This window comes from Arvicola amphibius, chromosome 17 (assembly GCF_903992535.2).
Source record: "Arvicola amphibius chromosome 17, mArvAmp1.2, whole genome shotgun sequence".
NCBI classification, from domain to species: Eukaryota; Metazoa; Chordata; class Mammalia; order Rodentia; family Cricetidae; genus Arvicola; species Arvicola amphibius.
The window spans coordinates 21,670,130-21,697,491 of NC_052063.2; the positions used below are offsets into that span (position 1 = coordinate 21,670,130).

At 45.0% G+C, this 27,362-nt stretch overlaps 1 protein-coding gene across 1 annotated transcript in view; it reads left to right on the forward strand.

Annotated features, from left to right (window-relative positions):
- The window catches only part of Pawr (pro-apoptotic WT1 regulator), an 80,140-nt gene that overhangs the window by 27,274 nt on the left and 25,504 nt on the right, over window positions 1–27,362 (forward strand). Inside the window, 1 exon segment of the mRNA XM_038314868.1 lies at window positions 22,520–22,651. Within this exon segment, the coding sequence (XP_038170796.1) occupies window positions 22,520–22,651 (132 nt within the window).

Consider the following 27,362-nt stretch of genomic DNA (forward strand, 5'->3'; position numbering starts at 1 on the left):
TCTTATTCTGTACTATTTTGGATACAGTGATGTGTGTACATGGAGTCCCTGTGCTCAGAGAAGACAGACATTAGTCAGGGTCATGAGTTGGATGTGGATATGGAAGGGTAAGTATAGAGGTGAGCCTTTCAGTGTGTTTGCTTCCAACATATCATCACCTGGGAGCTCAGTAGACATGCAATTCTCTGGCCTCGCCCAGAACTACTTCTTTTAGCAAACTTTTCAAGGCCCTGTCAATGCATGTCGTAGTTAGGACCTGGCACAGGCATTTCTGCAGGTCTATAAACACAGGGAAAGATTGTGATTCTGAGCAGGAGAGGTGCTGTTGATGGGCATGGTTTCACGATGTCACCTCTTTAGGAAGTCATCTTTTATACTCTTCTTCCCTTCTTCCCTCTTCCTTCGTTTCCTTCTCTGAAGGCAGCTCTCTAAGCATGTCTGTTGTTTGCTTCTGTTTTGTTACCACTCATGGTGTTTGTATAAAGCAATGATTCCTTTCATTGTCTTGCCTATACTTGAGTTGATCAGAGAAGATACAGACTTCTACCCATGCCTCCCTCTGTGAGGAGGAGGAGCTTACAGGCGCCTGTCCGTGCCTCTGTGAGGTTGTATCCTTGGAAAAAGCATCAAGAGTGTTGTCTTTGCTGGTTCCTTCCTTCATTTCGGTGGAGTACAATAGTCAGACTTCAGTCAGTCTGAGCTCTAAAATACCATTTTAGCTCAGTGTCTGCGGTGTGTGTTTAGTGGCCAGGCAGTCTCCCAAACTGTAACATGGAGCCTGACACTCAGTATAGCAGGCAGTGTATAGCTTTTATTATTTTCTTTTTATTATAGTTTCCTTCAGCCTTGTGCAATAAATGATTACAATGAGTGAAGCTTCTGGCCACACCTTGTTTCCTACTCTACTGTCTTTCATCTCCTCTTGAACAATTTGTAAAACTTACTTTAGGGGAGTGTATAGCCCTTTAAACCCAAATATTTTCTTTTGTCAAGTATCAGGGAAAGATGGGAACAGGAGGGGCACAGGACAAAATCTTTTCTGAATATGACAATAATTTTTAAAAAGTTGCTGCCCTTTTTATATCAGTGATAGACTTGTTAATTTAATAGCGCTCTCTCAGGTTTACAGCATTGTATTTTCCCTCTTTAGTTGCTAAGGATGCAATAATATTCTGAGCTGTTGCAGAATAAAAGTGTTGCATAGTGTGAAATGGGGCCTGCTGTGAACTTTTCTTGTTGTTAACATTTAAATCTTCATCAGGGATTGGCTGTTTGGGATAGCCTTTGTCCGGTGTCACCTCTGTACGATTGAGGTTTAGCTACAGACATGGGGTGGAGATCAAGGCGGTGTTTTTAAGGACGGGTGCAAACACAAGCCAGTCATTGTGACAAATATGGTCATCTTTGGCCTTCTGCATTTCTTTCAGTCGGTCTAAAATGCCCCTCTTCTGTCGTATACGGCAGGTTTTAAAGCTTCCTAATCTAGGACTTTTTTTTTTTAAAGCTTGAGTTTGAATGGGGTGTTTCAGTGGTTGCTGAGATCCAAGAGACTAGATAACCTTTTTAAAAAACTATTCACTTTGAGCTACTTGGGAATTGATTATCAACAAAAATAGGTATTTCATGTAGCTCTTTTGCCACATTTCTTTTAAGGAATGACTGGTCTGTGCTCTTAACTTGGAAGCATTGTGTAGCAGGAATCTGCAAGAGTTTTGGAAGATTGTCCTTTGCATTGAATCTGATACTTTCACAGACATGGTGAATGGACATCTATGTGTAAACAGGCTTTTTACTATAGCATATGATGTTAAAAAAATAAATTTATTTCTCTCTTTGGTTGTCTGACGGGAAAAATAAAGATTCCTGTTCCTCATTAAAAAAGAAAAGAAAAACTGGAAGGATCTCAGGTATTTAGTTTCCTGTTACAGGTAGATGAAGATAAGCTCTCCAGATTGACCTTTTCTCCATGCTTAAAGAGTATATGCATTAGTAAGTCTGCTTAATTCTGATTTAATTTCATTTAGAGACCCAATTAAGGACAATTAATTCTTGTGTATGTTGAGTATAGCGTAAAGGTTAGGAGGGCACCTGTGCAGGAAACCTTCCGCATCTTGGAGTCATAGTTTTTCGTAACTGTTGAATCTGAGCTAAAATGTCTTCCATCAGGGCTGGAGGTGTGGCTCGCTGAGAGAGCATACTCAGAAAGGGATTTAGCCCCCCTCCCCAGGCCTGCCTGCCAGTTTCTTACCCATTTAGGGAAGGTGACAAAATAATTGGATGAAGGGTGAGAATTGTTTGTGGTACCCATTTCCCTGCATCATCCCGGCCTCCTCACCTCTCTCCTTCCTCTCTGTGCTTTGAACTTAAGCCTCACCTCACGTTTGACACCAAATAGTTCTTTCATTTTACCCCCCAAACCCCAAACCACCTTTTTCCTTATTTCAAAGATACTGGGCTTTCCGAGTTTCAATTCTTGCTCCATGGAGATTTACCAAATCTCTTTGCTTTGCTGCTTTCTTACATGTTGGTGATGTTTTGTATCACTCCTCTTCTGGCCTCTCTTTTCAAGCCTCTTAGTATTTGTTAGGAATGTCAGCCCCCTCCATGCTGTAGTTAGCTTTGTGTGTATGTGGATGAGTGTCTTAGATTTTTATTGAGGTCCAGTTAGCACACAGCTGCCTGCATTTATCTGTACCCTGTGGCTAGTTGTTGCACATACAGAAAAGCTATCGCTACAGCTGAGATGTTCAAGGGACAATCCCGGTAAGGTTTTCCTAGGTTCTTCTGCAGCACCTCCTTCCCTCCTCCACCATCATCACCCCTCACGCCAGCCTTCTGGTCTGCTAGAGTAGTTTGCTTCTTGTTTTCTGAAATCCTACATGACTGCGATCATACATTCTCCACATTATGTTTTCAACCTCCGCCTGCAAGCTTGCCTTCACTTGTCAATCGAAGCAATAAAAGTTTTTTTCCCCTTTCTTTGTACTTGTATGATTTTTTTTTTTTTTTTTTTGCAACTTGATCATGCAGTCTAAAACATGGACTCTTGTTGACATTACGATGGCAAAGGCTTGTTTATAGGTGGCTTTCCTCTCAGCCTCGGAGTGTGGCCTCATGTATACGCTGGTGGTCAGTACCATTGACTCTACGAAGAGGCTCTAGGCTGTCCTGGCCTCTTCACCGTTCTGCCTGGGTCTTCCTGGGCCTACCATCTTCACCTGCAGATCCTGGGATGTTTTCTCATGTCTGCTCTAAAGTCTGAATGTTTGGAGAGTCATGAGACATTAGAATAGGCCTGGGACTGGTAGGGGTGAATGTTGCTAATTGTGACGAACCGTGGGTACCTTAAAGGCGTGTGGTGGCTCATGCCTTTAATCCCAGCACCAGGGAGGCAGAGGCAGGCCGATCTCTGAGTTTGAGGCCAGCCTGGTCTACAAGAGCTAGTTCTAGGATCAGCTAGGGCTGCACAGAGAAACCCTGTTTCAAAAAACAACAACAAAACAAACAAAACAGAAAAATGCAGATTCCCAAACTGGGGTTTGCTTAAGGGTCTGATTCATTGTATTAAGCTTCTGGGCTATCCAGTCAAAAACTTACAGGGGCAGCATGACTGTATTATCAAATTATTTCTGCTTCCTTAACTTTCCCCTCGGAGTCCCCTCAGTGACACCGGGCACTGCAGCAGGCTGAAAGAGTTAATGAACAGAAAGCAGGGTTTTTAGGTGCAGCCCGCAGACGGAGCATGTCTTCCCATGGGGGAGGGGTTGGGGGGTTGGAGGGGTGGGTGCTGAAGCTCTCACTTTTTTTGAGCTGCTTTCCAGCAAGGAAAGCCAGCGCTGCAGGCCTTTGTTTGGCTCCTGGGTAAAGAGTAGCACATGGCTCTTGGTTGGGTAGGGGACAAAAGAGCCTGTCTCTGGAGCCATTGTCTCAGAATTGATGTGAAACCCGCCCCTGTGGAAGCACACCCCCTCTCCTTTTAAAAACAAGTTGGTTTCATTGCTGCTCAATAATAATAATAATAATAATAATAATAATAATAATAATAATAATAATAGTCACATAACTGGATTGCTTGGTCCATGCCTCGCTCTTTCCTTTGGTGAAATAGTATTTGGTCTTAAAATAAATTTGAAGCGAAATTGTGTGTAGCTGGACAGTTTTTGCGTTGAGCGAATGGACGCTGTTATCAATGGTAGACTGCCATTCATTTGGGATGCTGTGTTACTGAGTCAAAGGACTTTGGAAATTTTTACAAGAATCTTGGTCTTACTCTGTCCTCTCAAGGGTTGCCAGTTCATTTTGATTTGTTATGTATTTATTTTACTTTTCTTTGCTCAGATTCTCAGTAGCTGTGTGTGTGTGTGTGTGTGTGTGTGTGTGTGTGTCCGTCCGTCCAAACTTGCGTACGTGGGTGTGGATACATGTTTGCCTGGTGTATGGAAGCCAGGGCAACCTCAGCCGTCAGTCTTCAGACCCCTCCCCCTTTTCTGTTAGAGATGGGCTCTCTCATTGGTCTACACAGACCCCTCCCCCTTTTCTGTTAGAGATGGGCTCTCTTCATTGGTCTACAAAGTTACCCTTAGGCCCTGAAGGTGGCCTGCTGGATTCCAGGGCTACTCCCATCTCCTCTCAGCTGGATTGCAAGTGTGGACCACTGTGACCAACTCTTTATGTGCGTTCCGAGGATCCTAGCTCAGGTCCTAGTTGTCATGTGAGCGCTTCACCTAGTAAACACGCCCCCCACCCCCCACCCCCGTGGTCCCCCTTCTCCCTATCCCCTTCCCTTCAGCAACTGTTTCAGGTAATTCCCTGTAGGAGCCACGCTGATTTGACGACTCACCAACCACTTAGGAAGGCCTCATATCATTGAAACAGTATTTCCAAGTGATGTCTGCCTTTTCTGTGACGTAACACGGTCACCGTCGGATTTGTATATGTAAAGTAAAAGTTGCCAAATTCACCGAGTCCCATTGTCTGCAGTTGAGACCTTCCTCAGGCTTCAACAAAGAAAGCCAAGGAGCTGGTGAGGGAGCCCAGCCAGCACAGGGCTAGTTAGCCGCGCCAGAACGAGGTGTGCCCCTCCATACCGACAACAAATAAGCCCACGTGAGGGTGTGTGCCCGTGTACTTCCAGTTCTTAGAAGACTGAGCCAGGAAGATCAGCGAGTCCCAGCCTAGCCTGGCCTATAGTATGAAACTGTCTCAACGCAACAAGCAAACAAACACAAATCCTCAAATGGAAAACATCTTAGGAGTTTGACATTGCAGCAATTAAAACAACAACAACAACCTGTCTTGCTTTCTAGTACAGAACTGACCCTCAAAAGTAGAGCAGTTAGGTTCTCAATGCATTGGAGCAGGTTTTCCTAAAGCGAGATAAGTGATCTGGTCCCTCCCCGCTCATCCCCATCCCCACCTTCCCTGTATTTTTTGGCTGCAAGTGGAAATGTGACTTAGAGGACTGTGTCCTTTAAAGGACTGTGTAGTTGGATCCAGCCAACACTAGAAATGTGCCACCAGCCACCAGCGCATGTTCTGAATTCAGATTGTGTATGATTTTGTTTCTTTACTGATGGGTGGGAAGCACAAAGCCCATGATGGAATACTTTAAGTTGTTTGGAAGGAAGCTCTGATTCCTAGACCCAGCCCTCTGTTTATAAGCCAGCTTTCAGTCCCTTGCAGACTATTGAAATCCTCCCAGGAATGCATCGTGTCCCTGCCAAAGGTCTCCAGATGGTGACTGATGGGACATCTGTTGCCAAACATGCATTCTTTTACAATACATTTCAGGCATAGGTTAATATAGAGGTTGGGAAATGAAGTAACTTCATGGTACACTGTGTGTATTTATCTGATGATTGAACCCTTTCCAAGGGCCCTCTTGAAAAGACACGTACCCCAGAATCACTGATCTGAATGAAGCCTTTTCATCCAAAAGCCTCACAGTGACTTCTGTGGAAAGCTTCTCATTAGTGAGCTCAAATTCTCACACTCACTTTGCAGTCCGTGATGCAAGGTACATTTAGCCACAAGTAAGTGTCTTTGAATTGCTTAGTAAATTAAATATTTAAATCCCATGTATACTGTTGAGACTTGAGGGGTTTTACAGTGGTTTGCACTTTTAATTGTTTTCATCTTTATTTATACAAAGTATGCATGTATAACTCAGGATTTACCATTCGGACTGTACTGTATGGTGGTGTATGCATGTGATGCCCGCTGTCACGCTGCCTGCAGAGCGTTTTCATCTTTTCAAACCGAAACTCAGAACCCATGGACTCAAGAAACTTTGTGTTTTTACTCCTAGCCCTACCCTCCGGCAGTCGCCTTCTACTTTGTGTCTCTGTTGCCGTGGTTTCTCAAGATACTTCACAGGAGTGGGGATTGTCCCTGTTTGTTCTCTTATGACTGGCTTGTTTCGTTTATCGCAGTGTCTTCTAAGGTTAGTCATGCACTGACGTGGCAGAAATTTCCTTCTGAAACACTGCGTTGTCTTCCACTTTGTGTGTGTGATGGTTCATGCACACATCGGTGGGTTGGTGAAGGTTGCTTCCATTTCTTTCCTTTTATAGCACAGATTTTAAATATTGATCATGTGTCTTTCGTGTCAAGGAATGGGATAGTATGAATGATGTCTCTCTTTGGTAATGTTTTCAGTGCCATTTGAGTTATTGTTTTGATGCCTGGCCAATATATGAGAATAGTCTGATCTTCTGACCTGATCTAGACTGGCACACCTCATGAGGTAGCTTCATTTACAGTGTCTGATCTAAAAAAGTGGAAGTCTAAAACCTGGTCCAGGCCTAAAAGGTAAAGTTCCAAATGCAGCTTCTCTACCGTTATTCTTTGAGCCAGTTTTTTCTCCCCTTTTGATGACAGTTCGCTTTTCTTTTCTGACTGTGGACATTATTTGTACAGGGGCATTAATGCTTTGTATTTGGGTTCCACAAATTGTTTTTCTTCCTTAGAACACGTGAACTTGCAAATCGAATGTTTGCATAATCAGAACGAATGCAGGCAGTGTGCTTGTCTGTCTCTGGAAAGCCTAATTTGAAGGACTCACTTTTTTGAGCGTTTTGACTACTCATTGAATTAAACATGATCTCTTGGTAAAGATTTATGTGAAAATACAATAAAAAAGATTAGATATTGATCATTAATCATTCTTAACATAATAGTTTAACCCATCGCTGTTACCCAAAGAAATAGTTGTGACAGCAAGGCCTGCTGTTGCTTTGTGGAACATGGACACTTAACGTGTAACTTTTTGATCGGCTTTCCAGTTAAAGAAGAAGGTTCAGCTAGAGCCAGTAGTGTTACCAACTGTGCCTGTGACAACATTCCTTTTACCACCAAGGTGCTCACCCAGCCTTCTGTTTCCCAGGTGACATTATTGGAGCCCCAAGTCACAGAGTAATTAAAAGCACACTTGAAACTAGCTGGTCTCCCTTCAGTTTTACCCAATTCCTGCTTGTTATGATAGTGCAGATGCAGGGGGATTTCTGAAATTGTAGAGAATTTAAGTTTAAAGTTGTTAAGCATCCCTTGGCCTGTAAGAACGCAAGCCAAGAAGTGTATGGCATATATATAACCAGGGGGCGGGTATGTGTGTGCTCGTATGCGCGAAAATGTGTCTGTTGTGTGTAGCTGGCTTTTTATTGTTGCAGTGACTTCTGACATTGTTTAACTAAAAAGCAGAACTGTTGGGCACTTAGAGTTTGGGGGTTTCCATCCGCCGCTTTTTATTGATGGAGACCATGATGTAATTGGGTCCTCAGTCAGGGGAAGGGGAGCACCATGAACATTTCCTGTCAAATGGAAAGTTTGGGGTGCCCAGACCCTGAGCCTAGTACCTCTGTGAGATGCCCAAACAGCAAACCTAATTATTGGCCATTGTTTGCCTATGAATCTAAAGTCATTTTATATACTTTATGAACTTTATAAGGCTGTTTGTCGTCATTGGCTGACAGTGCCTCTTGTACGCTGATTTTTTTAAAGGTTTTATTTATTTATTATGTATACAGTGTTCTGCCTCCATGTATGCCTGCATGCCATAAGAGGGCACAAGATCTCATGTAGATGGTTGTGATCTAACATGTGGGTGCTGGGAATTGAACTCAGGACCTCTGGAAGAGCAGCCAGTGCTCTTGACCTCTAAGCCATCTCTCAAGCCCGTTGTGTGCTGATTTGAGAGAAGAGGGTATGCTTTAGGCTGTTCGTATAGTAACAAGTGGCGTTTTCCGAATGGCTTCCATACCGACAGTTCCATGGGAATATCATTAAACCTGTAGTCCTGGAAAATGAAATCTCCGGGTGAGGAGGCAGAGGCTGAAGGAACTGCCGAAGGTTTAGGGTAGACAAGTATGGCTTCAACTCAACTGTTCTTGTTGAGATTTGGGGCTCTGCTGGCAGAAAGCTGCTCTTGGGATTGTTCTCGGCCCTCACACTGGAGAAGCAATGCTGTATTTGGAAACTAAGAGCTCTCCAGTCTTCTGGAAAAGTTCTGGAGGAGTAATGCTACCATTACTCTAATACACGTTCTACCGAGATCTGTGTTACCACGCAGAAGAGTTCGGACTGGAAGCGCCCTGTTTGTTTTTCCTAACATCAAAACAAACAAAATAAAAAAAAAACACGTAAGATGACAGCACAGGGCCCAGGGAGGCTTTTTTGTGACATGCAGAAGACCTTGCGGTTGAACTCTTAAAGCCAGAGTGGGAACTTGAATTGAGCCGAGGGGAACAGAACGGAGGACTGTTGGTGAAAAATGTGAGACTTCAGGCATTTATGTAGAAGTTTATAATAGCCTGACACAGCATTTATGTGAGTTGCCCAGGCTGATGGGAATGAACTCTAGTCCCGGGAGGGCTGTGAACTCGGGGATGCTCCTGCCTCACTCATATAGCTAGGACTGCGAAGGGTGAGCCTGCAGACCCAGCCGGAAAAACGTTTGTGATTTGTCGTTGGGGTTCCATTTATTTAGTACTTTGGCTTGAAGCCTAGGTATGTATGTCCTAGTAATCCAGTTGTCAGTTGTTGTCGGGGTTTCTGTCCTGCCCGGTTCCCACAGTCGTTAAGTCCCAAGGAATCACACAGAGGTCTACATTAGTTATAAACTGATGGGCCTAGTAGCTCAGACTTCTTCCTAACTCTTATAACTTATATTAGCCCATTATTCTTGTCTATGTTAGCCACGTGGCTTGGTACGCGATGCAGTCACATCTTGCTTCTTCTGTGGATGGATCACGACTGCAGACTGCAGAATCCTCTTCCCAGAGTTCTCCTGTTCTTCTTGCCCCGCCTCTACTTCCTGCCTGGTCACCCCGCCTCTACTTCCTGCCTGGCTACTGGCCAATCAGCATTTTATTAAAAATAATACAAGTGATAAGATGAAAGACCATTGTCCCACAAATCAGCTGAATGAATGATAGACCTGAATTCTTTTAATTCTTCTTCAAAAATATTTTTATTCTATTCTCAATCAACCAAAATCTCTTCGTGGCACTATAAAACTTCTTAATCCTAGAAATCAGATTGGAACTTCTGTCTTTATTTTCTGTTTCACAGTGATTTGGAAGAGGGTTTTTTCATTCGTAAGTAAATTGCTTTTAGCTGGGCGGTGGTAGTCCACGCCTTTAATCCAGCACTCATAATGCAGAGGCAGGAGGATCTCTGAGTTCGAGGCCAGCATAGTCTACAGAGCGAGTTTCAGGACAGCTTGGCTACACAGAGAAACCATGCCTCAGAAAATTCAAAAGGAACAAAAAATGATGAAAAGCAAAAAAAGAAATTGGTTTTTTTTTAAGGACAAGGTGCTTAGAATATAAAAGTATCCGACTTCTGGAACTAACTCTTGTAGACCAGGCTGGCCTCCAACTGTCAGAGATCCGCGGCCTCTGCCTCCCAAGTGCTGGAATTAAAGACGTGCGCCACCATCACCTGGCTGGTTTTTCTTTTTCTTTTTTTTTTTTAAGAACTTTCACGAGTTAGTGAGTTGATTTCTAAATTTTTTTCCTACAAAGCAATTTGAGAAGAATTTGAATTGCTGCACCTTTGTGCCGGATTGAGAAACTCCTCTATCTTTTATTTCAGGATTGTTGCGCCCTGGGACAAGTGGACTTGTTGGTTTACAATCTAAAGGAACTTCAAGTTTCATTTTGAGACCACACAGCGTTTTGTTTTTAATATTTTTCTTTTTTTAAGTGAGCATATTTTTACTAGCAAAAGAAAACCAGCAGTAACCCTATCTTTGCACGTAGCCCTCTGCCCTCCACCTCTCCCGCTCCCTCCCCTCCTCTGCCTGTCTTTAACCTCAAGTAATAGTTTTTTTAAACATTCTAAAGAAAGGCGTTACTTAACTACTGGTTATTTGATAAAGGCGGCAGGAAAGCGGCAGGAAAAGCAAGTGAGGTATGAAGCCATGCGGCGTGTTACCCATGTCCTGTCTAAACTCCATTGAGTGATTTGAAATGGGAGGCCACAGTGTGAACACTGAGGGAGGTATGTAAATGAATGCTTCATGCTTGCAATTGTTAGGCATATAATTTGATCTGAACATTGTAATGCGAAAGGCATATTATTATCATTCTTCAAAAGGCTTGGCAAAGAATGCTATGCAACAGTAATTCCATGAACTGTTAAAATGAAGACAAATTAGCTCAACTTTCTGAAGACGTTTTTGCTCTCTCTCTCTCTCTCTCTCTCTCTCTCTCTCTCTCTCTCTCTCTCTTTCTCTCTTTCTCTCTTTCTCGTAAAGTCTTATTTTTGTCCTTCCAAAGTGACATCAGGAACGGTGGGGGTCCTTGGTGAGACGGACTAAAACCCGATGATAATGGGAGTTTGGCCGTTTAGACAAATCTGAAATTTCAGTTCCAAAGAGGAGGAACCACCATAGTGAGCATGTTTGCTTCAAAGAACTGTTTTCCCCCTGAATGACTGTTGCGTTTCGATGCCTGGCTGGACACGTGAGTCGAGGAGACCTGTGCCCTCGCAGTTGCTTCTACCTGGATTGAGGTGTGTGGAGAGAATGACCAGCCGTGGTCGCTAAGACTGCCGCTCGACCCAGGGCCGGTCAGTGTTTCCCGGTGGTTGAGTATTCCCCCCCCCCCCCCCCCGTGGGCCCTGCTTTCTTTTTCACTAGGGCAAATCATGGCAGGAAAGCATCTATCGCTTACCATACATCATATGCTTCCTCTCTTACCTCCGTAGACTTGACTCAAAAATGTAAATAAACCCTGAACTGAGTGTACATACACGGATGGTTTCTGGATAGCTAGGGTTTAGAATAGATATTATATGTAACGTTTATGTTTTATGGCTGCTTTTCGTTGGGAAGACACATTTTATAAAATTGGTGCTCTCAAACAGCAGAACGAGCTGGCTTCAACCATTCTTCTAGGACTGGGTTTCTTCCCTGGTATCAAAACCCTAAAGAAATCCAAATTTTCTAGTGGACTCCCAGCAATTATATGTTCTGTGAAGAGTTCTCCTTTGCACGTCATGGTGTGTCATTTGTGTGGTGTATGTGTGTGTGTGTGTGTGTTAGTGTGTTTGGTTCGAAGGTGTTCTTGCTCTCTACTTTAATGAGCCGTGGCATGGAGCCAAGAAACAGTCAAGGTTTATGTTACACCTTGAACTTCAGTGTGTGTTCATCTCTTTTTTTGAATATTGTTTTGGGTCAATCACACAGTCAGTTTCCAACCCCAAACACGTAAGGATGAAGTGGTGTTACCGTGATAGGAATGGGTATCTTCCTCCTGCACTCCCTCTTGCTTGCCTCCGCTTCTCTCCTCAGCCTGGTATTTCCTGAGCTGAATGCTGTATACAGATGAGTATGCATATGATTTTGCACGGCCCTGGCGAGGGCAAACCATGCACAGCGGTCTTGTTCTCAAGCTGTGTAGAGGAAAAGCACTTCATAATACAGATTGTGAGTGGATTCTGATGTAGCTTGTTTAACAAGAACTAACATTTTCTTGGGCTGTACAACAGACTTTTAAACATTCCCTGTAGTTACCAACATTAGCCTCCAATGAGGAGGCTTCTCTTTCCTTTTGCATAGTTGAACCTAGGTGGAAATAACATCACATCAGTGTGGCCTCCTCAGTGGCCTATGACAATTACAATGTTCTTGTTGCAGTAAGGGCAGCTGTTTGCACGTTGCTGTAGACTGAGTTTTGCACACCTGGATTTATACACCCTAAGTACTGAAGAGAAGGGGCAGAGGGGAAAAGAGATATGAATCCCAAAGATGCACACGCTCAATGACAAGACCATGCCAGCTTGCAGGGAGCCCTCTGCATGCCAGGGGAGAGCTCACACCTCCTTGCCGCTTTCATCTTGGACTTGCAGCTTCCAGAACTGCAAGAAAATAATTTCTGTGGTTTACCCTCACACCTGTGGTATTTTGTTTTGGCGGTACTGGGAATACTGTTGCATGTGTTCCATTGTGCTCGTGACTGGGAAGGCAGTCTCTCTTAAACATCTCTGCAGCCACGAGACCTCAGTTTTAAATTGTTTGTTCATGAGGGGGTCCTCGGTGTGCGTCCCTAAGCTGGCATCTGACCTTACTGCTTTGCTAGCCCGGGCTGGTCTTGAAACTCCGTGTGCCTCCCGCTTTTGATTCCCCGTACAATGCTGGGATTCTAGGTGTAGGACGCCATGCCTTGTTTATTAATTATGCTGTTTCAAGTTCTTGATTCCCTTCCATTATTATATGGAGATTTTTGAGAATGGCAGCAGATTTCAAGAGTCATGCCCTTTCTTACACTGCTTCCTTTATTAAGCAGCCGCGTGTTGACGGTCTAAGTGACGGCTGTCTTATACCTTAATTGCGTTTTTCTCTGTCACGTTTTTCCATAACGGCGTATTATACAACACCTGCTGTATTGCAAATGCCCCGGTTGGGAACAAGCCTGGGTATCAGAAAGCAGTAAATACAGTCTAGTCTAGTAAGTGCCGGTTCCAGCCGTTACTCTGCATTTAAAGTCACAGTCCCAATGCTTATTAGTGACGTGACTCAGGCCTGTTCTGTAGCTCCCTCCAAGTCTGTGCAGAAGGGTAATCAGGGCTGCACATGGGGCTGAGCGATTGAGAGTTACGCCCTGAAAACCTCTGCAACACCGTGCTGCCATCTAGATGACTAACTCATACTTGGTTGTTCTTCCTCTTTGTACCAGCTATGTTTGGATAATGTTTCTCTAAAAAAAAATATTTTCTTTTAAGTATCAGGTAACGCTTCAAAGGCTCATCTTTATGCTCATCGATGGTAGAGTACGCAACCATAGTCAGATGGCTGTTAATACAGAGATTCAGAACTAGCTAAAGTACGGAGGTTAAGAGACTATGGGGCGCTTAGCTCTAAAAGGGACATTGGCATCTTACCCTTCCACACAAGGGCTAGGGGGTCATGGAGGAGAAGAGGGTGGGCAGATGATGCGCCAGACAGACAGCCGAGGACATCTGTACGGCAGTTTTCTGGACAGGACAGGGGAACACATGAGCTGACCGGCGGTAGCTGTCGCTGCCAGATCAAGACGGACATAAGACCGCCACAAGTCAAAATTCATAGATGGGGGTGGGGCTCTCACAAAGTCCCTCAAGCTCTTGACAGTTGGCTACCACAAGGGGTGGGGGTGGGGCTAACATTTTCTTCACATGTGGTCCCCGAGCCCATGTTCCCATGAATACATGATGTTGGGAGAGACAAGTGGTAGTGGGAACATAGGCAGGGTTGGAGGGGAGGGAGTGGAGGTGGCTTGGACCCAAACCCATTATATTCATGGATGAAATTCCCAAACAGTAAAGCTTTATCAGTTAATTTCCTCCTTTAAGAATGAAGGGCGCACAGAGAGTTTAAAGTTACAGGATAAAGGTAAGCTGAAGACCCAGCATTAAATGATGGGTATGGTGTATACGACTTAGAGAAAATCGGGCCGAAGCTTCCCGTTTTTTTCCTTTAATAGGACATGGTGTGGTTTGTTCTGACATCACCCTCTCGGATGGGCCTGCAGACCCAGCACTCATCCAAGGTCCCCTATGCAAACTCTTCCTGGGCTTTATGCTCATCCCCGTTCTTCTAGGGTTCTTTCTCCTCCATCCGTCAGAGGGCTGCGTATCCAAAGAAGGCAGCTGGAGAGGCACATTCTCTGTGGTTCTGTTCTTGGTCCCAGCATGTGTCTAAAGTCTGGGACAGGGAAAGAAGATTCAGTAAATGTAGCCGCATCTTTGCATCTTCCGAAAAGCTAGGATTGAGAACTTAGTTTCTTTTCCTGTTACAAAAGACTGACAAACGCCACTTTAGGGAGAAACCGTTTGTTTTGTTCATGATTCCAGGTTACATTCCACTATGGTGGGGACAGTCACAGCACCGCTTGTAAGAACTGGCCACATTCTGTCATCAGTGAAAGAGCAAAGGACCCTGAGTTAATGCATGCGTGTGCTCAGCTTGCTCTTGCTCTGAAACAGCCCAGGATCCGCAGCCCAGGGAATGGTGCTTCCTGCAGTATGAGGCTCTCCCACTCTAATAAAAATGATCCCCCAACAGGAGTATCCCCAGGCAACCTAATCTCCAATGCCTTGATTCTGGATTGTGTGAAGTTGACAGTTTGGAACTCTCAGCGAGACTATGTTTCATTCTATAGAAATGAGCGCAGGGAACTGTGGGAGTATTCGTAGATTATTTTACTTGTGACCAGGCTCATTCATTCACTTAATTACTGCCCATGTACCTTTAGGCTGCAGCCTCTGTGCCAAGTGCAGGTTTACACTATCCACCAGTTGTGGTTTAAACTAAGTAGGAGTACATACTGGGACGAATGACCGCTTTGATGAGGTCCCACTCATCTTCAGATGAACGTGTGGAAGGACCTTGAGAAGAGGTTTAGACAGCAGTAACGCTCTCGGTGGAGTAGGCGGAGAAAGGCTGAGAAGAAAGCCGCAATAAACCCCAACCCAAAGGGCAGAGATTTGTGCTGTGCCAGCAGGGCCTTTCCCCGTGACCATCTTTCCTGAGTAATACTTACCAAATGATGGTGTTCTCTCAATAACTCTGCCTCAAAGGAGCCAGAAACCATTGGTTTTGTTTCCAGAAGCATCCGTGTGACGTGCAGAGTGATGGCTAAGCTCCTGTGGATTCTGCGCCGTCATTCCTCCTGCCCAAGTATGTATACAAATTATCCTGCCAGTGGGTTTTTCCACATATTTCTGAATCCTCAGCAAACATATGGGCTTGGAGAATACTCAGCATGTGGCTCTCTGCCTTCGGTGCTAGTGGCTAACCTTCTGTGTCCCCCACAAGAGCAATTCTCAGTGCTTTTCCCAACATTCCCCCCCAGCGACAAGACCAGGTGTCTGTAAAGTATCAGGGCCCCAGCAGCCGATTTTTAAGCTCCATCCTGACTTAGATCTGATTGCATCCAGCCGTGTGGTGGCGTGTGACACAGTGGTGAGTCACAGTGACAGCTTCCACTCTGAAACGCGTGGATGCTGGGCGTGCCCCGCTGCACGCCCCTGCTGTGTGCGACAGGCTGCAGGTCCCGTGTGTCCTGAGAGGCCTCAGTGAAATTGCCCAGGGGAATGCTGACAGAGGTTCTCGAAGGGCCTTTCTTTGTACAGAAGGGTTTTGTTTTATATTCTGAGGCAGAAGGGGAGAATAATAAGCAACATTTTATAGTAAGTCATGTAAGTTTTTACACTAAGATCTTGGGAAATAGTAAATTGAGGGAATATTCATTCTTATTTATTATAATGGTTTCCTGTTTCTTTAGGTATTGTTGAGTATGGACCAAGGACCCTAACTCACCTTGGTCAGAACATTAATTGATAATATGGAAGGAAGGAGGGTTGTGGAGGGTGTGAGCATCTGAATGGGACATGCGGTATGCTCTCTGCTCTTGCCTTGTTGGGGGGCTCTCAAAGCCAACCCTGGGGACATAGTGAGACCCTGTGTCAAGGGGTAAAACTGTCGAAAATGAAGAGAAATTGAAAAGTTGCCATCCAGTTTTGTGTTTGTGTGTGGACAGTATTGTGTGAGTGTGTGGAGATCAGAAGTCTATGTTGGCGCGTCTTCCTGTCGCTTTCTACCTTATTTTTTGAGACAGGCTGTAGGCTTTCTGACTGAACCTAGAGTTTCTTTAATTTGGTTGGACTGTCCAGAAAGCTGGCGGGATCCTCCAACTCCCCCTCCCCCGCCCCCACCCCGCACACCAGCATTGTTGTTGCAGGTGTGTGCCTCCACACCCAGATTTTATGTTGGTGCTGGGGGCCCGAACTCAGACTCTCGTGCTTGTTCAGCAAGCGTTGAATCCGCTGAGCCATCGCTCTCAGTATCTGGCACTGTAGGACCAGTTCCTCTCAGGAATCAGTATGAAGTTCCTACCCTGTGAAGAACTGCACATTTGTGGGTTGATTTAACAGAGAGGTCAAGTGTGATTTCCAGTTGAGACGGACTGGCCACAAGTCTAGAAACTGGCGCTCGTACTAGTATTGCTGTTGCCATGTTTCTGGGCACAACCGTGTTCTTGGCAGTTCCAGCAATCATGACAGCATAACCCTGATGGAGTGCTGGATGTCTCCTAGGTGCGTTTTCATTTACTCATTACAAGTACTGGGCACGGCTGGTGCTGTTCCCATTTAAGAGAGATGAGGGAAACTGAGGCCTTGGGTGACTGAGTGTGCAAGATGCTAGAAAGTTCAAGATTAACTGTCAGGGTCCAGCTTTCATCACTGAATTAACCAAAGAAAGGCTGTGTGTACTGGACTGTTGGGACGTTGCGAACTAAACGCACCTTTTAGGGCCTTGGCGCTCTTCGATGCCTTCGAGCCTTGCTGCTTTGGGAGCCGAGCTCTCCTTGTGAGAGCCTGATGTTGGCTGTCCACGGTGCTTGTTTAAAAGCCGCCATAGCTGCCTCTAAGTCGGAGTGGCCGCTACGCGTTGCATTGTTTGTTCTTTTCTTCTTCAGATGTCTCTTTACCGTGAGCTAGTGCTCACTGTGTTTTCCTCTGCACGGTGTGACTCATGGTGAGGAATTTTTAGGTTGTAAATACCCAGGCTTACTTACCTCCCAACTGGAAAGCCCTGAGACAAGGCTGTTCAGGTTGGAATGTTGCTGTGGGCAACAACATACAGCGTATGAAGTATGCAACACCGAGGAGAGGGTTTTCACCCAAAACGAGTCTTGTTCTACAGTCTTGACCGCGTTTAGTAACTTAGAAGGAGGAAGACATGCCAGTCGGGGAAAGAGTCAGATGTTGCTGGAAAATGCCATTAGCAAAAGTATGTTCAAATATAATTGCATAGTTAATACCGTGCCTGTCAGGACTTGCTGCTGAGTAACCTGTCTGAGCAGTGAAAAGATAGGCAGTGACCTTCTTCCACATTCGTTCCTAAAATAAGGCAGTCTGGCCTGATGGTGCACGCCTGAGATACCAGCACTCGGGAGGCCGAAGCAGGAGGCTTGCAAAAACTCAAGGCTAGCCGGAACTACTTAGCAAGGCCCTGCCTCAAAAATGAGCAGCTAAGGATTAAATAAATAAATGGGCGAGTAAATAAGCAAGCTTGCTGGAAATCTGAATCACTTTCAAAGGAGATTAGCACTAATGTAATTACAGTTAGTACCAGCTGATTAGAAACGCTATAGATTAGTGCCATTGAAGTCTTAGCGTCATCTTCCTGGCCCAGGCCTTCGGGACTTGTTTGGAAATTCCTCCCGTTTTTATTTAGTTTTTTTTTTTCATGTTTCTTCTAGAATTTATCCTAAGCTTCCTGTGTATGTTCTTTCTCCTTATTCTTCTTTCTGCTCATCACAGAAGGGTGTTGTCATCGCAAACGATGGAGACTACAGCCAGGCTTTCTGCTTTATGTGCCTGTATTGTCCGGGTCAACCTGGATTCTTCTTGAGAGCTTTAGTCCAAGGTGTTTCATCTGCCCTGTGTCCTGCGGGTCCCTCTGCTTACTTACCTTGTGTTTCACCAGTATTGCAAGTTCTCTGCCACGGCCCTCAGTTCCCCGTTGTTGAACTTTACTCTTAACACTAGTGAGAGTAAGAGTTGTCTCTCTCGTTACTGTGTTTCTCCGAGTTTCTCTCCTCCGTCCAGTGAGCATCTGTGTTTGCTCTAAGTCTACCCATAACCCATGTGATCTTTGATCTTCTTACTTTCAAGTCACTGCTAACCTGTATAACCACAACCCCCTTTTGTAGCTGCTGACCGTCCCCATTTTACAAGGTTACACCCTAACGAGTATTGCCCTGGATTTTCTCTGAGTAATTTATACGTTAACTGAAAGATACCAAGGAATTCAAATGGGAAAAATAAGTTGGCTAGTGATAAGGAAAGAAGATTTAGCGGTGAATCATAAAGAGTGGAACTGGCAGGTGCTCGTAGATGTTGTTAACCCACAGTGGTGAGAACAGTGTCCCCCTGTGCATTACTGTAGAGAGACCAGTGAGACTGAATAGAAAGTGAAAAATATACTCCTGTAAAAATACGTGATAAAGATGGATTGTTTTTCCCTTTGAGACAGGGTCTCACTATGTAGCTCTGACTGCCTCTTAGATGCCCAGAATGTGAATAATAATCAAGAAAATATAGGCTACGAAAATCAAGATGTATAAAGAGATTTCCTAATAAATTTGCTAAGCCAATAAAATTGTGACAAAACTTCACCCTGCTAAGTGAGGTTCATTGAGATCTTTATTTCCCTAAGATCTGTTTAGAGAAAGGTAGGATAGTGGCTGTGGTCATCGTGGCCATTGTCATGGTCGTCCTCATCTCCCTGTCAGGTAACCCTTCTGTAAGATTTTTGGGATGGAAATTGGTGGCATATTTAAAGAGCTATGGAACTTGCAGATACATCCAAATATTGAGAAGAAGGGCTATTTAGTATTTAGCTACACAGACAGACAGGAGCGGACAAATTGTAGTCACAGTCTGTGCTGTGCACCGGCCAGGCTCTGTGCTGCACATGGTGAGACCACGTAACCACCTTGCCAAGCGGGGCTCCCCTCGCCTGCCTAGAGAGGACGCTGTGGGAAGGCTTGCACCACGTGAACTGCGGTGTAAGCGCAGGAAGCTTTTTATTTTCTTTCTCGTCTCTGTTGTCAAGGGTTCTTATAATATGGGTTGATTGACTGAGTTATTAGGGGAGGTGTCACCTTGTTGTTTAAAAGGCCACCCACTCAAGGATATTAGTTTTTGTTCAAACAGCGCGATAGAGCAATCTCTTATGATTGAATATTGCTGTTTAGTTGGCTTTCAGGACTTTAGCCCTGAGATCTGGTGACAGGACAGTGAACGGGGCTGAAGTGTTTGTCACGGAATCGTGAGATGTCAGTGGTAGAGAAGGTTGCTTTAAACATGGAGAAAAGTGAAGTTTTGTTTGTATTCATGTACCAAGTGCCACGCTTGTGTGTGTATGTGTACAAAAGAGGAATTTACATGGGTCATCTCTGTCCTTCTCCACCGGATTCCCTCGAGACAGTGTTCCTCACTGACCCCAAAGCTAGACTGTCAGCCAGCGTGCCCCAGCACCTCTCATGCCTCTGACCCCTCCACAATGCTGGGGTTACAGTGCTCATAGACTATAACTGACTTTGTACATGGGTGCTGGAGACTTGAACTCAAGCCCCCGAACTTATATAGCATGCACTCCTGCCACTGACATCCTCCCATCCCAAATAAGATTCCATCTTTTGGTCCTTGTCCAAGTAGATAGAAAAGCTTAAAGATTTTTAGAATATCTGTAGACAATAGATCTGGATTGGTTGCCACCCCGGTCTCTAAAGAGTTTGTAAAGAATCATATAATCAATCCCTTTTGAAAGCTTGCCTGCAAAGGTGGGATGCAGTCTCCTATGGAGATGCCAAGTGTGAAGGACTAGGTACCTGGCAGCAGGGAAAAGGATGCTCTGAGGGAAGATGCGCAGAGTTCTGATGGGGTTAGCTTTGGCTTCGCCGTGTGACTCATCTGGGTGATTCATTATCAAGCACGTACCGGATGCTTCACTTTAGTTTTTAATTTGCTAGTGGTGGGGGCGGTCTGCAGTTATTAAGGGGGCGGCAGAGGAAAGGGGAATTGAAAGGTGCCGAGTCTCAGAAAATAAGCATGAACAAATGAACATCCAGTGTTGAGAGAGGCCATGGCCACCTGCCTCAACTTTGGCTTTTTGCCTGTACACGCCTGTGATTTAGAATTCTGACTTTGAGCTCCCTATAATAAGCTTGGGAACTTTTGCTGTCATTGCTAACAGAGCGGAAGACCACAGATGGGATTACTCATTCCTGGAACTCGCTCTGTAGACGGGGCTGGCCTTGAACTCGCAGAGATCCACCTGCCTCTGCCTCCCAAGTGCGGGTCCTGAATGCTGGAATAAAGGCGTGCCCCACCATGCCTGGCCCTCTCCCTGAATCTTTTACTGTTTCTTTTAAATACTTTATTTATCCTTATTTTATGTGCATTGGTGTTTTGCCTACATACATGTCTGTGTGAGGATGCCAGGTCCCCTGGAACTGCACCTACAGACAGTTGGGAGCTGCCATGTGGGTGCTGGGAATCGAACCTGGGTCCTCTGAAAGAACAGCTGAGCTATCTTACCAGCCTGAATCTTTTACTCTTGCTTGTTAGCCTCCTCTGTGCACTGAAGTGTTGGTATTGCTTCAGTGTGCATTGCTGTTGTGTTGGGCAGGTATTATTCCTCGTGTTTATCAAAAAGAAGTCTTCGGGAACTTTAATAATACATAAGTAAATCATATAAAATGCTGATAGTTGCTTTCTTCCCAACCCACGAGTGAGTCCTGAAGTCATCTGAGCTGTTTTGTTACCCAGCACTCTTCCAGAACATGGTAGATGACATCACTCTCTTGAGTCTGATTTTACTCTTGAATGTTGTTGATATTTTGTCGTTAGCTCCGATAGTGTCTGTTGCTTTAAGAAAGTCTTTACACACACACACACACACACACACACACACACACACACACACACACTACACACGCTGGTTTGGCCATGTATTGATGTTCCAAGTCCTGTAACAGCTTTCTGAACTTCTCAGGTTATTTATTGTGTTTCTTGGAGATGAGAGAATACACCTTCTTTCCAGTTCTTGCCTCAAGAGCCTGCAGGCTAACCTGTGGGTCCTAGCCGAAGCCACTGGTCTCCTGGCTTGGAGTCGAGAGGCAGGCTCACGGCAGTAAGAGTAACACAGAATCATACTTTCCCTCACCCCAGTCCTTGCCGGCTGGTCTGCTGAGCCGCAGCTCAGTCCTACCTGTGTTAGCACTCTGCAACTCTCCAGAAGGACCTAGATGCTCTCTGCCATCTCATTTGCTCTCTGGTCTGTTGCCAGACTCCTCTCCACCGAGACAGATGTCTTTCCAAGTCTCTCTCGGTCCACTTTGTCTTTGAATTGCCCTTGAGAAGCTAGCAGCTCCTTCCCCTTCACCACGTTCTCTAACCCATCTCCTAGTGGCTTTTCTTAGCACAGTGACCTGTTCTGATCCTGCAGGTAGAGCCTGGTGTCTCCCTGCCATCCTGGGTTTTGGTCATTGTCCTAATGCCTTTATGGGCAATGCCTATAGACATGAGGTTTTGGATTTGAGAGAGAAGCTAAGGGGATCAGCATTCGGGTCAGATGTGTGCTCTGAGCCGCTCATAGCCAGTGCTGTAATAGCATAATGGGTAGGGATTTGTCTCAGTTTGGTTTCCTTGTGGCAGGTTTGGAGCTAGATAATCGCTGCTGTTGACTCAGCTCTTAGTAACCCTCTAGTAAGCATCTTCAGTGCTCTGTTCTCACCATCTGAATTCCCCTTTGTCCAGATGTGTACTTCCAAATTACACCATCCTTGAAATTGCTAGTTGTTCCAGAGCCTTGGCTCCCACGTGAAAAAATATTCTTTCTTTATGTCCCTATAGGCAGTGTGAAGGTAGAAAATGACCTTATCGCTAACACACACACACACACACCTTCCTTACTGAACTATAAATTCCATGCTTAGAGTGTTGCCCTCTATTGAGTGCCATGTGGAATGAATGGTAGAGAATGGATGAGCCAGCTCTTTGAGAAACTTGTCATTGGTATTTAGGGCTTTATGTTGTCATGGGTGAGACTATAAATATGTTGGAATTTAAGAGATAATATAATTTATAGGGATGGAGTGTGTGTGTGTATATATATATATATATATATATTGCTAAAAAGGAATCTCTTTTTCGTATGAGCATAATTTATGGCTACATACAGATTTTCTTTTGTTTTTGTTTTGATTGCTTATTTGGTTTTTATTTTTTTGAGACAGGATTTCTCTGTGTAGTCCTGGCTGATCTGGAACTCACTCTGTAGACCAGGCTGGCCTCAAACTCAGAATCTGCCTCTGCCTTCCGAGTGCTAGGACTAAAGGCCTGCACCATCACCATTCAGCTTCATACAGAATTTTTTTTTAATGCTAGACAGTGTGCTTTTAAATACTGTAAGGCATTCTGCTACTTATGTGGGGCACAAAATTGAGACTGTTCTCTCTCTCAGTGCTTAGATGAGTACGAAGACGACGAAGCCGGCCAGAAAGAGCGGAAACGAGAAGATGCCATCACACAGCAAAACACCATTCAGAACGAAGCTGCGAGCCTCTTAGACCCAGGCACTTCCTACCTGTCCCAGGTGAGTGTTTAAAATGACCAGGAAGCCACTATTTGAACAACCGTATTTAAACTAAATTTTGGTAGCATCAGTCTGACTCCAGCATTTCCTGTGGGTTTAACCACTGATCTCTCTTCTATCCAGACTTACTGACTTGATCGTTGTTTGGCGCTAGGCTGACTTTTGGGTCCTACTGCATTGAAGAAAAAAATGTGACCTGGCTTCTCCCGTCAACTGTATAGACATGATACAATGTTATGCAGAAGGCAGTACTGTAGTACATTATGTAGTAATGTAGTGTCATGTTAAGAGTTCCCAGAAACACTTGTGTTCCTGTACAGTTTAAAATACGTTAGGTAATGAAACCTAATTCAGTTTCTCTTTAGTTGTTTACTCTGACGATGAAACAAATCACCCTGTCTCGGGATCCAGAATCCACTGCCCTGTTGTGTCTGTCTCTCATCTCTAGAATCAGTTATGTCAAGTGTGTTTTGAAATGTTATTGGTGTAATTCATCCTGGTCTTGTTCATTTTTGTGACATTTTAAGTCTGCCTGCCTACCCTTATACTGCCCCTTTTTCCCATCTTTTCCTCCTCCCTCCCTCCCTCCCTCCCTCCCTCCCTCCCTCCCTCCCTCCCTCCCTTTCTCCCCCCGCCCCTCTCTTCTCCTATTTCTCTCTCCATATCTGTGCGTACATGCACAGGACAGAAGGTATAACTCACCCCAGATGTCATTCTCCAGATACTGTCTGCTTTTTTTTGAGACAGGGTCTTTCGATGTCCTGGTACTTGCCAAGTAGACGAGACTGGCTGGTGAGTCAGCCTTAGGGATCCGCCTGTCTCTGCCTCCCTACAGCTGGGATTATAAGCCTGAGCCACCACACCCCAGCTTTTCTTTCTTTAAGAACAGGGTCTTACGACCTAGGCTGGTCTTGAACTTTCTGTGTATCCCCAGTGATCCTCCTGTTTCCGCCTTCCCAGGACTGCCATCAAGCAGTTCGCATCCCAGGGTCATTATGTGTTTTCAGAATTCCAATCTGCCCTCCTCTCTCCTCTCCTCTCCTTCCTTTTCCTCCCTCCTTGTTGTCTCTAGAAATGTCAAAGTTTCCAGTGTGTGCACACATGCTAGCATGGACTTCCAGCTCAGCTGAGCTGGCCCTCAAGAGTTCACTGCCCCCGATGTATCTGTCTTCGTTTAACTCTGAGCTCTTCCCAGGCCTTCCCTTCGTTTCTTCAATCTCTGTCTGTCTGTTTTATTAGTAATGGGATTAAAGGTTGGTCACTCGGCTGGTGACCTTGGCTTCAAATGTATTTTTGCCAGGCTGTTTGCTTAGCAGGAGAGTGAAGCTAAGTCCTCTCCGTGGACCTCCCCAATTGCTCATCAGAAGTGGCAGCAGGAATAGGAAATGCCCCGTCCACATAGTCGACATCTCTTTGAGCTTCCGTCTCCGCTTGCAGTCCCCGTTGCTCCTCAAGGATTGCATTCACAGCACCAACATCTGGAGGAGTGGTGTGGGGAGGAAGGAGGAAGACGGGAACAGTCTTAGCATCGTTGGTTGTTCTATTTTAATAGGCTGCATTCAGCAATTGCCACAGCTCTGAGCCACTCAAGGTCTTTAGAAATGAAGACTACAAATGCCACTAGGAGTTTGGCTTGATGTTGTAGGAAGGCTGCTTATTGGTTCCTGGATGCCCAGACTCCTGAAATAACCACACAGAAATTGTATTAATTAAATCACTGCTGGCAATTACTTAAGCGTATTGCTAGCTAGCTCTTCCATCTAGAATTAACCCATTATTTTATACCATGAGGGCTCGTGGCCTACGGCAAGGTCTCAACATATCTGTCTCTGGCGGTGGATCCGTAGTTCTTCTGGACTCTGCCTTGTGGGCATTAGTAATTTTTTACTCCAGAACAGTCTCAGCTTGCTGCAACGTCACACGGACATACAGAAAACGTTTTTCCTCTAAAACTGCTCCCTGGATATCTTGTTTTCCCGAGAACAAAGCCTCCCGAGTGACCACACCGCTTCACTCTTACTCCGGCCTCGTTAAAGCTTTTTGGTGGCCCCAGTCGTGTTCCCCAAGGCAGCGCAGAGGAATTTGGCTACGAATCACTGTGCTGTCACTGTCTGTGACTGTCCCTCAGTCCGAAAGCGCTCCGTCAGCCGTCGGCTTCCCGACCCCTTCCCACCCCTAGCCCGTGTGAAGAATTTAGAGACCGCAGATGAATTGATCACATAGCCCAACAATTCGGGTTGTGTCATGTTTGCTGATAGGAAACTAGTCTGTTAAAAATAAAATTAAAATTAAAAAAGAAAAAGAAGCAGAGAAAGTCTCCTGCACTCAACTGCTTGTACAAAGAACAGTTGAATTTGATCTCGTTTTTGGACGCTCCAGGGACCCTGTAATGAGATCCTGTGACAAACTCCAGGTTCTGTCACACAACCGATTTCAAGCCTCCTTTTCCTGACATAATCTTCCTTGCAGGGGTGTGTCGTTTATCCTGCTAAGGGATGGGGAAAACCTGTGCAGAGCTGCGAGAATGTTGGCAAAGCGCCAACTGTTTTGCCTAAGTTTGAATCAAACCCTGGCTTCGCGGAACATAGAGCAGTCAATACGGGCATCTCAGGCGCACGGTCCTCACAGGTGCCGAGGCGGTTGAGGGCCCGTGGTGTGGAAACAGGTGGGAAGCATACATGAAACAAGATCAGGGAACACAAGCCCCGGGAGATAGTTCACACAGAGTGGACTTGTCAGTTTTCGCAGTAATACTATAGTTATTGACGAAACACCCTAGTAATTATAAAGTTAGTTAGCTCCTCTGCTCGGGAATTGCGTGTGGTCATGGGAATGAATTTCGAACTACCGGGTCAAGGTCGAGTTTATATTGTGTAGAAGTCTATTCTACGTGGAGGAACAGTGGACTGTCCCCTTATAAAAGAAGCATGGTGCGCTTACATGGGTAGCTAGAATTTTATATGTGTGTGTGTGTGTGGTTCTCTGGAGATAACTAACTTTTAGAACAGAGAATCTGTTTTACTTAATTACTACATTAAAGCAAAAAGACGGTCCTTCCTCATTTTAGGGGATGCATCCCTAATGACGGGGAAGAAATGTCCCAAACATCTGGCCAAGGTTTGCTGCTCTCTCTGCATTAAGGCCAGCTGATAGCCCGCTAGGAAGTGGCTTCGCAGTAGACATCACAAGAGGCGTCACCGGAAGTGTTCTGAGTTCAGTTCATGGAGATCAGTCCCACACAGACACTCCAGAATCTTGCAGTTGGTTTTTTATTTTTACCCCTGACTGATAAACTTCCCAAGTGCTTGGGTTTTTTGTTGGTTTTGTTGGCTTTGTTTTGCTTTCCTGTGATATCAGACTGCCAAGAAGTGAATTCTAGATTGGGTTCAGGGATGGGCTTCCAGAAGCTCATATTTACTTAAGAGATAAGGAATGAAAATGAAACCAAGATAAAGGGTATCTTTTAGTGTTTACACTGTTTTAGTGAGAATTAATGGGAGTGGTTAATGTATATGGGAAAAAGTTAATAAAGAGTTATACCCGACTGAGCTTTCTAAATCTTTACCAACTTGGCACTGCCAAGCCTGTGTGCCAATTGCACCGCCATAATCCCACAATACAATGGGCATTGCTGCTGCTTCCTCTTGGGGCACTGGGAGAAACCCGAGCCCCCTAGTCCCAGTGCCTGCTGAATGGTAGTCTGCTGGAAGGTGGCTTAGCTCTTCCTCCTGACCGGTTATCCGGACTGCCTCCAAGGTAGCCATGCCGTGGAGTTAATGGCAGGTCGGTCGTTAGGGTTTCCCTGTGGGACTGGTCAGCTCATAAAGCGAGCTTATTCTTTCACTTTAACGGACCAGAAATTCTTTAGTTATGTACTCTCCCTTAGCCGTAACACTACTGTCAGTTTGAAAGGGGCTCCACACTTAAAATTTGACATGTTTACTAAGATGAAACTGAAGAAGGATGAGAGGAGCCCAGACTTATCACAGTTTTCTGCCTACAGATTTGCACTAGTAATGTCCCACCCAAGTTAATGCTACCCTTCAGCAGTCTGTCTGTCTCCTCTTTTTTTTATTTTTTGTAGCTTAGCATCATCGCAAGTAGTAATATGTACTTTTCTCATTTTTTACTTTTAGCTGTACTTTTAAAAGTTAATCTCTCTCTTGTTTCTCTGTCTCTCTTTCTCTGGTGAGTTTAGGTCTTTTAAGTTTTATTACTTATTTATGTGTATTGTATATATGTGTAAGTACAACTGCCAACAAGGTCAGAAGAGGATGCCCAGGAGCTGGGATTACATAGATGGTTCTGAAACTATGGCTGGGAGCTGGGATTTGGACTGTAGTGCTATAGGAGCAGGCAGTACTCTGAGGACTGAGCCACCTCTCCTGCCCCTACCTGCCTATTTGCTGTTGGTTTTGTTTTTTTTGTTGTTTGTTTGTTTTCTTGTTTTTTTTTTTTTTGTTGTTTTTTTTTTTTTTGTTTTTTCAAGACAAGGTTCCCTGTAGTTTCTAGAGCTGTCCTGGAACTAGCTCTTGTAGACGAGGCTGGCTTCGAACTCAGAAGATCCGCCTTGCCTCTGCCTCCAGAGTGCTGGGATTAAAGGCGTGCGCCACACGCCCGGCTTTTTTGCTTGTTTTTGAAACAGGGTCTTTCCATGTGGTTCTGGCTGTCCTAGAACTTGCTCTGTAGGCCGGGCTGACCTCAAACTCAC